Here is a 15,192-nt window from a genome sequence, read left to right as displayed (position 1 = left end):
AACAAAGACTTTTTACTAAACTTTCCAGAGATGCAGCTGTCAAGACAAGTTATGTCATATCCCACAAAATCGCTAGAAAAAGTAAACCGTTTTGTGACGGGAGTTTATTAAGGAGTGTTTGTTGGACTCTGCTGCCCTAATATGCCCGGAGAAAAATGGAGCTTTTGAGAATGTGCCCCTCTCGCGACGGACTGTAACGAGGAGGGTTGAGGACATCGCAGGGAATCTGGAACTTCAGCTAAAGGACAGAGCGGTCAGCTTCGACTATTTTTCCCTGGCTTTGGATGAGAGCTGTGGTGTACGTGACACTGCCCAGCTACTAATTTTCATACGTGGGATATCTACGGACTTTAAAATCACGGAGGAGCTGGCAGCCATGCAGTCGATGAAAGGGACAACACCCGGGAGTGATTTATTCACGGAGGTAAATGCATGTTTGGACAAGTTGGGACTAAAATGGGAAAAGCTGACAAGTGTGACAACGGATGGTTGTCCAAATCTAACGGGGAAAAATGTTGGACTTTTGAAGAGAATGCAGGATAAAGTGACAGGAATGAACCCTGAGCAGATATTGACATTTTTGCATTGTATTATACATATAATACATGTACATATATATCAGGAAGTGTTGTGTAAGTTAGTGTTAAAAATGAACCCTGTTTTTGATGTTGTAACTAAAACATTTTACTTCACCAGGGCAAGAGGATTGAATCACAAAGAGTTTGTTTCACTTTTGGAGGAAAGTGAGACTGAACATTGTGACATAGGCTACCACACAGCTGTCAGGTGGCTCAGCCTGGGCAAAGTACTGAAACGTTTCTGGGACCTGAGAGAAGAGATTCACGAGTTCTGTGTGAAGAAAGAAAATGACATTCCACAGCTTTCAGATGCAGACTGGATTGCAGACCTTGGTTTTGCTGTAGATGTGACGGTACTAATGAATGAACTAAATGTCAAACTGCAGTGCAGAGGCCTTTTTGTACATGAAATGAACAGCACAGTGAAGGCTTTCATGACAAAGTTGCAGCTTCTCTCAAGCCAAATGAAGGACAACATTCTCACCCACTTGCCAACACTGAAGGAAGCCACAAAATCAGCTGATCACCTCGACAAGTACTCATCCATGTTAGAAGCACTGCATGGTGAGTTTTCTAGGTGATTTCAAGACTTTAAAACAGTTGAGAGTGAGATGCACATGGTTTCTTCTCCCTTCACCTGCAGTGTGGAGAATGCACCCAGTGATGTTCAGATGGAACTGATTGACCTGCAGTCTGACACACTTCTGGCAGAGCACTTTCGGTCAGTCTCACTACTTGACTTCTACTCTTCCCTCAAAGAGGAGAACTTTCCACACATGAGGAGGCATGTTCAGAAGATTCGAGTCCTCTTTGGATCTACCTATGTGAACAGACATTCTCAGTGATGAAGTTCAACAAATCCAGATACAGATCCTCTATCACTGATGACCTCCTCTCAGCTGTCCTTCACATATCCACCTCAGACGTTCAGCCAGATTTCAATGCACTTGTTCAAGCCCAGAGCAGGCTGGATTTATCCCACTGAACAAGTAAAATGAACTGTAAAACATCAAAAGCATTTGTTGCTTTTTGCATCAAGTTGACAATTGCTTATCTTTAACATACTGTAAAACACCTTTTCAGTATTTAGGAAGATTAACATGCCAAAAATAAAATGAAACAGATGCAATTATTGTTTTTACTGTTTATTACTTCTATAGGAGTATTTTCCCATATGACCTACACCACAATTTCATATATGTATATACATATTTACAGAATATCCTTATTCTTCTGATCACCATAGCAACTAATCAAAAATATATAATTTAATGCTTTTTACAATGGGGAAAATGAATACAGAACAGAATTAACTTCAAGTTATTGTTGGTTCGGCCCTCCAACACAACTCAGGTTTCTCATGTGGCCCCTTGTAAAAATTAATTGCCCACCCCTGCTATACACGATCAGCACACATGCTGTGGACTTTTCCAGTGCACTTCACACTGCACGTAGGCATTTCAGGAAGATCTTTTTTGTTTTATTTTTTTCACACTCATCATCTGGTGAAAATGATGGGTCATCTGCCTCATCCCCATCCGATTCCTCCTCCGTTATATCTCCCCCATCTGACTCTCGGTCACTCATGGCCTGGAGCGTTGCCAGGGCTCCCTCCACATCCATCGTTCTTTTTCTCCGGTCCATGTTTCTCATCCAAAAGTAGCTAATATACGTATTATATATATGTTTAGTAATGTGACTAATGTGACTGTCTTCTTTTCAAAACTGTACCAATAGGCGTTGCTACAGCGGCTCAGCTGTCTGCGAGCCGGTGTCACTGACAGCTGAGTGACAGCGGCTCGCCCCAGCTGTTTCTATGGGGGGGTCAAAATGACGGAAGGGGCGTGGAGGTATAAATGTTAATAATTTTTTTCTTTGTATCCCACAACTCCCATAATCTAGTAGATCATTAATAACACAATTTTAGGAAAAAGTCATGAAATTTGAAATGTCAGGGTTCTATTTTTAAAAAGTAACATGCATTTGAAAAAGTGAGGGGGTAAAAATGACCCACTTGGCAGTTCTAGTGTTAAAGGGAATGAGAGCTGATACTCTGATTGGTTCGATTCATGTTATGGCGAAAACGCCTGTGAATAATCCAGGGACTTAAGCCAACCTCTTTGCGCCTTGCGCCTCGGTTTGCGCCCAGATTGTGCACTGTGTAACTAGCAAAAGTGCGTTAGACACGCCCTAAATCACTTAGCACCATGCGCTTAGACTGTGCGCCTCCCGCCGTCCAAATAGGGTCCAATAAAGCGCTATGCTCTGTCCCTATGGCTCTATCTATCCATGGCGGACTTGTGTACAGCTGTCATACATTTAGTGACATGTTCAAGGTTGTCAAATAAAGTCTATGAAGTGGGGTGACACTCTATCTCCAAATAAGCCTTAGATAAACAGTTCTTATAAGACTAATACTTTTCATAAAATGTATTTAGATCAGCTCTGTAGCCGATACTTTTAGTTATTTCTGGATCATTATGTGGTTCAATATTATTTCTAAGTTATGGATGTTTCATGTAACATTTCAATGACTTAATCCTTTACCACATTTATATGAACTTCTTTTTATTCTTCTAGTCTTACATAACATGTCCCTTTGCCAATTAATTCTGGGTAACTAAATCAGTAATGTCAGGTGAAGTCTGACCCCTAAGCAGACTCTCTGGAAGTCTGCAGAAAGCCTGATCGAGGCCCCTTGTGGACTGTGAGTGAAATGTGTGTTAGGATCCTCAGCACTAGCAGACTTCCTGGGAACGTGCGCACAAAGCCCAAACGTCTGCAAGACCAGTGAAGTCTGGACATTTGGATTCAGCCAGTGTCTTTATAAAAACGGTATCCTCCACCTCAGCTCCCACCATGGTTCCACTGCTGTGCCACCTTTTGGAGATTTGGCCTCTAAAGAATACAGTTTCTAAAGTTACTTGAGAAACTGTAAACTTTATACTTTGTTTCCAAGTAAACAACAAATATGCGATTCCTCCTATTAGTTATTCATTTGCATGATGCGTCTGTATCGTCCTTTGGTTGCATCACGCAGTGTTTTGAGAATAGTTTCAGTGCAGTGGTCTGATTTTCCCCAAGGAGATTAAAACATTGTTGTCTTTTATCTTTCTGTTACTGACTCCTTTTAAGCATTGTGACTACTTAATTCATACCATGGAGCAGCATGATCCCACACTGTTGTATTCCCTGTAGCATACGCCTTAAATAGCTTCATCTGTTAATTAATCACACACACACACACACCTGAGAGCAGACAGGAGCTCTGTCTGCAGGTTCAATAACTGCAGCAGAGGTGACATCAATGAAGGAATATAGAGCCACTACCCTGAAAGGCCTCTTTATATGTGATATTTGCATCACCTAAACTGCAGTTAAAGCTGTCTAATAGTATGATATAGAAATAGTCATGTTCTGCTGCGGCCATGCTTTCTCTATTTTCTCTGTTCAAGTTGATGTTTCAGACACTAGAATACAGTTATTTTCATAAACATGAAAAGGCAGCACCTCTCAAATGTGTCATGTGAACGAGGGCAAAATATTCACATTTTACTTGATAATTTGGCTCACATCAAGGATGCGGCCTCAAAGGCTGTTCAGATCTGAAAACAGAAGCGAGGTCTTGTAAGTCACAAGTCTGAATACGCCTGTATTTCTTTTGTTCAAATTTAAGTGATTGACATTCGCTAAAAAGAAAGTATTCCATGTATTTTGCTTACTGATCTCTGCTAATTACTAATGGCCACACATTCACAATGAACACAGTGATGAAGGCTCTGTGGTGTAAACATGCTGGCCGCTGGCTAAGCGTGCTGCTGATGCATCATGCCCCCTTCCTAACGAGCACACTGTGTTAGGCTTCTGATGTAAAAGAGAATTTGTGTTTGTGTTTCTGTCTTGATAAGGCTCATATGGCCGCCCTGGAGTCAGGATTTCATACTATGATTATATATGATGGATTCAGCTGCATGCAGATTTCAGTGAGATGACAAGTGTCAGAGCGGGAGAGAGAGAGAGAGAGGGAGAGAGAGAGAGAGGTAGGAATAGAAACAGAAAGATAAATAAACTCCTTTCTTTACCGGGGACAGGAGAGACAAATAATAATGAACTGCTTGTTGATTAATTGATTCTGATTTAATGATGGTGTTTCGCTCCACGATTTATTTTTCCTCATATTTGTCCCCGTGTTCTCCGGCAAACAGATGCAGAAATATTTCATGATGATGAAGCTCATTGAAATTTGAGATGCAGAGAGGGAGTAAAGCCAAGGGTTACCCGACATCTGCAGCGTCTCTGATTTTTAAACAAACACAGATCAACAGATCAGCCAGATGAAACAAATGTGAAAAAGATTCACTCGCTCGCTCTGTGTGCGTGTGTGTGTGTGTGTGTGCGAGTGTGTGTGTGCAATTCTGTTTTCACTTATCTTGCCTTAGCGCATTCTGCTGAATCCCCATTTTCCTTTAATCTTCACTCGCAGTTTATGCTGAGATGAAGCATAATGCACATCAATCAGAAACACACACACACCAATGCATATATCAAAGATCAAATTAATGATATCAAACAGACTTATAAATATGTAGATTATCTTCTTATTCCATTGCAGTCTAGCAACAAACACACGGCATGTTTGCAATCAAAACAAAACATATTTTGACACCAGCACAAACTCTGAGACAAGAAACAGATCACATAGTTTGGAGTTCAACTTGAACTACAGATGTTCTTCTGGTTGATGTCCGGTTCAGTCCATTTCTGTGGGATAGGAGAATCCAAAACTCCAAGACTAGTGCTTGTTAAACATCCTGTTCTCCATGTAGTTCTACAATATCTATTATTAGTCGTTCTCTGAGCCGTATTCCTGTGAATTATTCCTGCATTAATATAGACCTGGCAGATTTATTTAGGGATACTACTTCATTGCTTTGAATAGAAGGGGCGAGACCTTTACTTAGAAATCAGAGTGTAATACAGAAGCTTGAAGATGTTCCCTACGTGCATTGCATGGCGTTGCTGCTGTAGCCGGAGTGTATTTATAACTTACACTTTCTTTTCCTCTCTCTCACATACACACACACACACACACACACACACACACACACACACACACACACACACACACACACACACACACACACACACTTAATACTTGAATCTCTTACAAGGGCACAGCTCAAAGCAAGCTCCGCTCTAAAATCCCAGAGAGCTCTTTCCTTAAAATGGGCTTCATAATTTAAGTTTGTGGGCTTTTTAAACTGAGCTGGGTCCCAAAAATTTGGTAGTGGAACAGAGCTCATAAAATTCTGCAGCTTTGATGGAGCAGAGGATATTAAAACAGTTATTGCACTTCGTCTTGGGTGTTGTATTCTTTCATATTTAAGGGCATCCTTGAACAAATAGGAGGCTGCTTATGTGACAATATTGCTGGGAAATGATAAAGTAGATGTGAGAGAGGAGTTGCATGAGAGGGACAGACTGAGAATGAGATTATTTGACCATGCTTGTGACTTGGAAGGAGTGTTACTGCAGAATCATCTCCTCTATGTGGACGTGTGTGTCAGTACCCTGAATATAACCTTGGACAACTTTTGTGGATTACACGCAAGACAACATCTACACAAAAAATTTAAATGCATTTATAATTAACAAAAAGATAAGGCTACACATGTCTGTTAATTCATGAAATGTACATTTAAAACTCTACTACTGTCTGCCTTAGGCTTTCTTACACAGAGGACATCTGTCGTACTCGTATCTGATGGATTCGATATGCTCCATTAATGCAGATGTATAGATAGTACAGCTATCTACACAAGCTATATAGCATGTTGCATATTGCTTTATTTTTATACACACAAAGCTGTGAATAAAAGCGTTTTACTCAAATCTATCATCTTTTTTACGTGATTACAGTTTATGCCTGACAGGATCCCTTGTAGACGCTGATGGAGGAATGAAGCTGCCTCTCTACTTACTTTTTTCTTTCATTATGCTGTCTATAAGACTTTGTGTCGGAGTAGAGAGCAATGCTAAGCTAGCTAGGTGTTGCATAAATGTTTTGCAACAATGTGTTTGTTTCCATACTGGTTATATTAAGCATAAATCAATGTTTTTTTTTTTTTAGACTCTGTTACCTAAATGACTGCACTTCTAAGATTTATAAGTGCCTTAATATTATTTCAATGTTTGCAATGCAGCAATTTGATTGATTGAGCCTTAATAGAGGACAAACGCTACAGTTGCACAGTGTTGTGTCTTTCAAGCTGGACAAGATACATAGAGAAACTCTAAATTATCTATTTTTCATCTCATATGTGTCATAATAATTTGTATTTATTAATGTAATTAATTTATATCGGGTTGTTCTGTTCCTGTTTTACTTTGTCACTGTTGTCACGTTGGCTGCATTCATGCTGCAGGCCTTCAAACTCAATGTCGATTTGGGGCTCATATCTAATTGTTGGGGTCACTGTTTATATCTATTTTAGAATGTGACCCAGGTAAGATATCAGGGGTATCAGAAAATGACTTTAAAAAGACACACATGTGCAAAACAACAAAAACAAAAGATGCACATCCGCTGACATTCGTTTTTCCTAAAACATGGATGTCTCTCGGGCGTTGGGACTTTGGGTGTGCATAAACTTTTGTGCAAGTAAGTGACGTCTCCATCAGAGACGGGCAAAACCACTTCTGTAAATGTGCATATTACCAAGGCAACACGGACCAATTCCGATTTGTATGTTCAAAAACAAGACGCATGCAGGTCGAATGTTTTGGACTCTGATTTAGTACCACATATTCAACTCATATACAACTTTTTTCTGTTCACACTGATTTGAAAAAAACAGTAATGTGTCTCAGAGGGGGGATTGGGACACTTTTAGCTGCATTATGAATGCAGCCTTAGCCTCACCTGTCCTGGTTACCCCCAGTGTGTATAGTCTTTGTCAAACTATGGCAACTAACTGAATGACCCTTGTCCCTCATGACTCTTCATGTGTTTTTCACCTTGTGTTCTCGCCTGTGTTTGGTTGGAGTTAAGCTGGACCTTCTGGTGGGCATTTGATTTGTGGACATTGCACAGTAAGACATTTGCTCTGCCTTTTTGTTTTTGTGTTTAAACAAATTCTGCATCTGGGTCCTCCCCCTTTGTCATTTTACATACCGTGACAATACGTTTGTGGAAGTGTAACCTGATAGAGTGCACTGTCCCTCTACAGTTAGATATGTCTGTAAGTGTTAACATTAGATTGTATTCTGAAGGAGTTACAGAAGTCACAGAAGTCGGGACTCTGTTTTTACACAGGTTTGTTGTCTCGTGTCCTCCTACCAGACATTTGGATATTCACATCTGTACCATTGTAGGAGCACAGGTGTTCCTAATTACATTAAAATGGCACTGTTCCATTCAAGTGTCCCAGTAAGCCATGGAAAAGTGAACCAGCATGCACCTTGGGATTATCATTCATTAGATTTGTTTTACCTGTGCTTTTCCTACTTTGAAAAAAGCCTTTTACTGATATGTTCAAATTCGAGTTTTAAGTAGGTTTCTGTCATTAGGAGGTTTTCTGACTTAGCAGCTGTTTGGACTATATGTATGGTCATAAATACAGCATATTACTACTGACAGACTTAAGCATGACAGGATTCTTTAATGGTGCATTGAAGCACTGTCTGTAAGCCGTTTAAAAGCCAGCTGGCTGAACAGAAGAGACACAACATGAAGCTGCAGAAATAACACAAGGTGGCTCAATAGTTAATTCCATATGTTTGCTGACTCATCCCACAGTTTGTTCTGCAAGAAACCAAAGTGTCAGTCAACTAACTGAGTTTACTTAAAACAAAAAAGACTTTTTAACTGTGTACATTAAATATATCCATTTATATAAATAACAGTATAAACGGATGTTTGAAGATGAAGAGTTTCGCTCTGTGTGCATGCATGTCTTTCCCCAGGCAGACCGACAAGCTGATACAAATTGAGAGGCTGTTTCATAAGCAGATGGTATTGGTAGCTCAATAAATTGTTAGCTCAGGACTTGGCCTTCTGGGACTCAGTTTGGCCCATAATTCGACCAATTAGTCTGAGCCACAAAGCTTTATCATGCTGTACAAATCAGCTCACAAAGAAGCCCAAATTACAGTACAACTGACACAGAGGTGGATGTCTGCATACACAGAGGCAGCGAGGAATTTGGGACACGTGGCCTCAAAGTTTGTATCAGCAGGCTGGTTGGGTAAGTAAAGGTATGGAATAATATCAGCTACACAGTAGGTTGGACAATATCTGAGAAATTAGTATCTCCATAGTGAAACATCACAATGGAGGATAATTAACTGTTTGTTTGGGTGAGGAAGAAGAATAAAACTTTAGTCACAGGTAAAACACTTCTGAAAATGAAGTGTGGCGCTGTAACATAGTTTAGGAGGGGTGGGGGTGGGGCCTTTCAATCAAACTTTTATGATGGTAGAGGGCTTCTAGGCTCATGACTCTCATCCAGTGCCTCAGCACTTGTACACTAACTCGCAAATCATTTAATTTTTGGTAGAAAGGTGGGGGGTGGAAGTTGTAAAAAGCCCTAGGTGGTGGATTTGGCGGCTGTTGGTTCGTTGTTTGGACTTCTGGTGGAGGTTGTGTTGCCATGTGTCCCTGGTCTTAAGTTTCTAACCCAGGTAGGTGTGTAAGAAGATGAATTTCGACCTCTGATTATGTCCCACGGGACAGTTCAGTCCGTTCAGTCTGAGGGCAAAATAAAACATGTCCTCACCTTGGGAGTGGACATGCTGTGCAGGAGTAGGTTGAGTTATGATTTCAAAAGGTTGTTGCTCTGCTGCAGTTGGAGAAATGGATGCCCTTCTTCTTTCACATGTTGGTCTGTTGCAGTGCATTCTGTTACTAGAGCTTACACTCCTGGGTTTGAGGAGGGGGTGGTAGACCTCTGCTCTGTCAATAATGAGGTGGGGTTGTTGCAGCTTTGAGATGTCAATTGGGGTAGTAGCAGTACTTGAGAGCTGTCCCACCTCCAACCTCTTCCATGGCCCTCAAATCAAGTGCCTCCTCTACATCCTCCTGAGGCTGCAGTGTTTCTTGAGCTAAAATAATAACATGATGTAAATAATAACATAAAATTACATTAACTGTGTGTACCAGGTTGATTTTCTAACTAACTTAACATACAATTAAATAAAAGTAATGAATTTGTTGGTGTCGGAACTGTGTGTATAGCTTATACATGAAGCATTAAAGCTTACTAACCTGCACATGAGGTAACAAGAAAGACCTTACTCTCTTATATTTCCACTCCCTGATGGTGACACCAACTGAGCCACTCTTTTTTGGCTTTTTGTTTTTCACAAACGCATCACGCAAAAGTGTTCTACTTCTTTTTGCATTCATCAACTGTGGGGAAGAAGATAACTGTGGCAATCAAACCTCATAATATTACACATTTGTCTTCATCCACAGGAGAGAGTTTCACGAGCCATGCCTTTTACCATCTAGGACTGAGCACTGTTTCTGGATCACATGACCTGCAAGGCAATTGTGAGGCATGTGATAGTGAGTTGATTCCTCCATAGGTCAGGTAAAGAAATTTGGAAAGCCATAGCGTCACATATCAGGAAGCCTTACTTTAATTACAAAAAGACTTTCTCCATTGCTCTTTGTGCTCTGATTGATGGAGACTACCGATTCAGATTTGTCCAGGTGGGGGACTTTGGAAGGACAAGCGATGGTGGCGTTTACTCCAGCTCTGCACTCTGAAAAGCATGGAGGCCAAATCCCTAGGTGTGCCTGCATGCAGACCTTTTAATGGGCCATAGTGCCATACACCATGTGGGTAATGCTGCATTCCCCATGAAGACCTACCTCATGCAGCCATTTCCTGGGACTAATATCCCAAGATGGAGGAGAATTTTGAGATACAGACTCTCCCGTGCCACTAAAGAAATTAAGGACTAGCTGCTTGAAATGGACCCTGAAGACGAGGAGAGAGATCATCTTTGCATGCAAGCACAAAGGGCCCACGAGGAGCAGCTGAGAAGAGGAGCACTTCAGTAAACTTCAAGAACAGTGGTTCATTAGATTGTCTGACAGAGGACTTGTTATCATTAAAATAATGTACTTATGAGACTTATGACTATGACAGAGACTTTATTTAAACCTGCTGTGGAAATGCACTGAGGTCCTTCTTGAGTCCCAAGTCTCAGCAGAAAGTTCCTGTGGTGGAAACACAGCAATACCGAACGTTCCTCCTACTGAACTGATTAGCATAACTCAATATAGGTGTGGAAGTTACTGTTGAAAATGACTCTGCTGTAGACCTATGTTGGTGCAATGAATCAGGTATTTTGAATCCATACTGCCATGTTTAAATAAAGGCTTTTTAAATGTTTCACACACCTTGTACACTGTGCCTTCCCTTTTCTGATTGAGATCACATTTTCCCTGCAATAAGCCCTTCACAAGTTGGAATTATCGTAGAGAAAACTTTGTGAGTAAACTTTTTTTGCAGAGACAGAAGCAGGCAGCTTCCCCCTGAGATTAAGGAAGACGATTGGTGCAGCAGTTTTTCTCTGCGCTCTGGATTATGCAGATGTAGATCCTCCACACAGTCTTACATTCTGTTTACCATGCAGCTGCTAAGTTTACAGTCAGATAGTTTTTAATGAGACACATAACTAACTTGTATGACATTTAACCTTTTACTAGGGGTGGGGGGTCTTTGCTGCTGATCCTGGTTTGCTGTATGCTGTCAGACTTAAAGTTGGCTCAACCCAGTGAGCACCAACCGCGATTTCAACAGGGTGAGATCAGTTCTGAACATCGAAGACATATTTTCAACCTTTTTTTCACCGGCTAAAATGCGGTCACATTTTATTTTTCACACTAAAATCACAAACACGGCGCTTTATAAGCTGTGTGATGTTAACAAGAAGGTGAGACATCGTAATGGGAGCAGTTTGAAACATTCCCCACTGAAGAAGAAAAAAGAAGACTGAGCATGTGCAGGTACTTCGGCTGTGCAGCTCTGACTGTGAAGGCTGAATGAGCCCTGGATGCTGACGTAGTTCATTAATACCAAGAGAACCTGACAGTTTACAGGGTCGAGTGCTCGGCCTAAGTGCAGCTATCATGGGATCAGATCCAGATCAACCATTCTGGAAAAAGATTTTCACTGGTGACTGTGATGCACTGCTCACTAATACATTCATTTTAGTCATCATGTGACTTGAAAATTGCCATTAATATGTGTATTATTATACTATATTATATATTATATACATATTATTGTATTATTATTATTATATGACAGCCAGCAGGTAGAGACAGAGCTACACTTCCTCACATCATGCCCCAAATACCAGGCTGTGAGAGACATACTTCCCCCAGATCACAAACACACAACCTGAGTTTGAACACACACACACACACACACACACACACACACACACACACACACACAGAAACTCTTATATTTACTCGGAAAAAAAACACAATATGAGATTATAGCTGGAAAATATGTCAGTGCCTGTGAGGACCTGAGGACAGCCAGTGGAACCTGAACACACACACACACACACACACGCACACACACACACACACACACACACACACACACCCTACAACATTTATTTTCTTTATTTGTTGTTGTTTATTATTTTATTTGTAATAATTATTTTATACTTATCGGATTATTATTATTAGTAGTAGTAGTAGTAATAATATTATTATTATCATTATTAACGTTATAAGTATTATTTTAATATTGCTTCATTATTGAATGTTCTTTGTATTTAATGATTCTTCGGCAATATTGTAACAATTACATTCATGCCATAAAGCTTTTTGAATTGAACTGAATTGAATGTGTGTGAATGTGTGATGAGTCTTGCGACAGAAGCAGGTGAAATCTGGTCTAAACATAAATGTTTAATCAGCGTCTTCAGCACTGGTGTAGTCTAGTTTATTGTAGTGGGTATACTCGGATTTTTCCCCGCCCAGCCTCATACACATCCGTCCCAAAGCGACCCACCACCACGCTTAACGCATACAGTATGCATCCACACATAATTGAGAGCATTCTCAAAGACTGGATTTTTGTTATCAACATGTCAATTTATTATAAACAACATAAGACTTTAACAGGCAGCTTTATAGCAGTTCTAAAAACAAATATTCACACCATGGCCAACAAATGCCTGAAAAGCAGACAAAAGGAGACGAATGTTTCACTCTTTCAATAGCTCTGACAGCTATTGATATCTAAAATATCATATAGTAATTGAACTGTGTACATTTCTGACATTAATGCACCTTTAAGATGACCATGAATTAACTGTACTCTCATTTGCATATAGTAATTTACTTTATTAATTTCAATTGTTTGTACCAGCTTTGCATGTTGGCTGATATTTACCTAACTTTCTGTTTCTCCACTCTAACCAAGGATGCTTTTAAATTCCTGAGACTGACTCTCTCTCCACAGGGCTGGCCAGGTCGAGTTCAAATCTAAAAGGAACAAGGGCATATCCTGTAACTTATATCACTGTGTATCATCAAAACATTGCTGTTTCTGTTTCAACATTCTGTTGACACAAACACACACACACCAACAACAGCAGCAGCATCTCCTCCCTTCTCCCGCATTCATTCATCAACCAACTAAACATGTGAACAGGGAAGTTAGCTAGCTCTAGATGCAACTCAATATACCAAACAATCCCCTGCTGTTACAGTAACGTTAGTATAACTTAAATGCGACTTCCACTCACTAGGTATTGACGGAGGCCGCTTCAAACACGCGTCGAGCTCAACAGAGCAGATCGTTCCAAACAGGAAGTCACACAGGAAAGCAGCATACAGCATCCATCCATCCAGGTCATTTCAAAATAAAACACTATGTTCAGACCAGTACAGACTCCCGTTTTTTTCCGTTTATTTTAAGATCAACACACTGAAATCTCGAAAAAAGAACACTTTTAATTTAGTAGTGTACTCAGCCATGGTAGAAGCACCAAAATCACGAAATGATTTCCAAATGAGCAGATAATCAACCTTGGATGTGCAAACTGAACTGTAGTTTGTGTGTTGCTCTGCTAACATTGATGTTATTGCGGGATTTCTCAATTCTCGCGCGATAATGTAGTTCTCCCGCGATCTTGTAATCTCGCGAATCCAGCTGCTTGGGCCAGCGCTCCGCTGCGCTGCGGACCACACACGCTTCCTGTGGGTGAGGGCTCGGCCGCTGACGGACCAGAAACGTGCCGGAGTCGGATCCTGTGAGATCGAGGGGTTAGGTATCAGCAACAATCAATCAACAGGTATCAAGCGCCCTTTCTGTACTTTCCGTAACATTAGCAGTTTCACCCAGAGCGGCAGTAGCTTCAGGGCCAGCGGACTTACGAAAACACTGATTTTAAACGTCAAATGCTACATAGCCACTGACGAGCCAGAGAAATCACCGCCAAGCAACTGCGTTGTTTCCTTGGTAACGAAAGGTGACGTCATGTCAAGGTCGACGAAACCCATATGGTCCAAAAGTCCACACATGATCGTAACACAGACAGAGCGCACAAAGTGAATTTTTTGACTGAAACGTGTTGTTATGTATCCTTGAGCATTTTAAGTGGGTATACGGAAATCTGGGACCTTTCCTAGTGGGTATGCGGCGTAAACCTGCGTATCACATAGACTACACCACTGGTCTTCAGATAGTCGGTGAGAAAGCGTTTGAACCAGTTTTGAATGTATTTTCAACGCAGGCCATCGTTTTCATTTAAACATCTTTTCAACAGAAAAATGGGAACACTCACTCAGTTCTGCGGGTGGGTCGGGAGGGGCAGGTTTCCAATATTTGTATCATTGTGATATGTTTTTTATTCTAGTGATGTGTTTTTGATTTTTCTGTGAAGCACTTTGTGTTGCATTCTTTTTGCATGAAAGGTGCTATATAAATAAAGTTTGATTTGATTTGATTTGATTTGATTTATCTGGTTGAGCAAATTGATCTTCTTTGGTAAGCGGATTGGCAGTAGCAGACACAGCACAAGTGCAGTAAGACCTCAACCACACAAAAGAAACACGTCAGTTGAGGTATAATAACATAAGAATTTAGATTATTTTTAGTTTCTAATAATCTTCTACATTTTTGACTCAATGTTTTTCTTTCTCAAGGTTTTCCTTATTCTTTAGAATCCAAATTAATTCCACTTGATGAAATTCACAGATAAAAAGAAACCAAGGAAATGTATTTAGTACCCAACAAAATCTCCATCCAAAGAAATCTTTACTTCACTGGAAAATGTTGTTGAACAAAAACATGTGAACTTTTAAGACTATGCTTATTGTGGATGCAGAATAATTCAATAAACCAGCAGTTTGACTTGTTGAAGTTCTAAAACAGAACTCTGGAAGCTCCTTCAAACTGTCAGCCAACCTTGGACAGCTTTAGAACAACGTTGTTAGTCTGTTTTGGTTTGTTGGTCAAGTTTCCCTTTAATTGGTTCCCCACATGATCAAGTAAAATGGCCCGGAGAGTTGACAAAAATAATCCACGTCTTCAACAGAAGAATCCACACACACACACACACACACACACACACA

At 40.5% G+C, this 15,192-nt stretch overlaps 1 protein-coding gene across 1 annotated transcript; it reads left to right on the top strand.

Annotated features, from left to right (window-relative positions):
- The first annotated feature begins 376 nt into the window (after positions 1–376).
- On the top strand, positions 377–1,423 carry LOC138589826 (general transcription factor II-I repeat domain-containing protein 2A-like). Its single transcript, XM_069660328.1, has 2 exons — positions 377–1,113; positions 1,222–1,423. Exons 1-2 carry the CDS (start codon positions 377–379, stop codon positions 1,421–1,423), a joined length of 939 nt encoding a protein of 312 aa, XP_069516429.1.
- The last annotated feature ends 13,769 nt before the right edge of the window (positions 1,424–15,192 follow it).

Source organism: Semicossyphus pulcher, unplaced genomic scaffold (assembly GCF_022749685.1).
Source record: "Semicossyphus pulcher isolate SPU_LCO1_2020_fin unplaced genomic scaffold, fSemPul1.0.p SCAF_1, whole genome shotgun sequence".
Taxonomy (NCBI): Eukaryota; Metazoa; Chordata; class Actinopteri; order Labriformes; family Labridae; genus Semicossyphus; species Semicossyphus pulcher.
The sequence above is the reverse complement of the archived record's forward strand: the minus strand, read 5'-3'. Positions and strand labels throughout refer to the sequence as shown.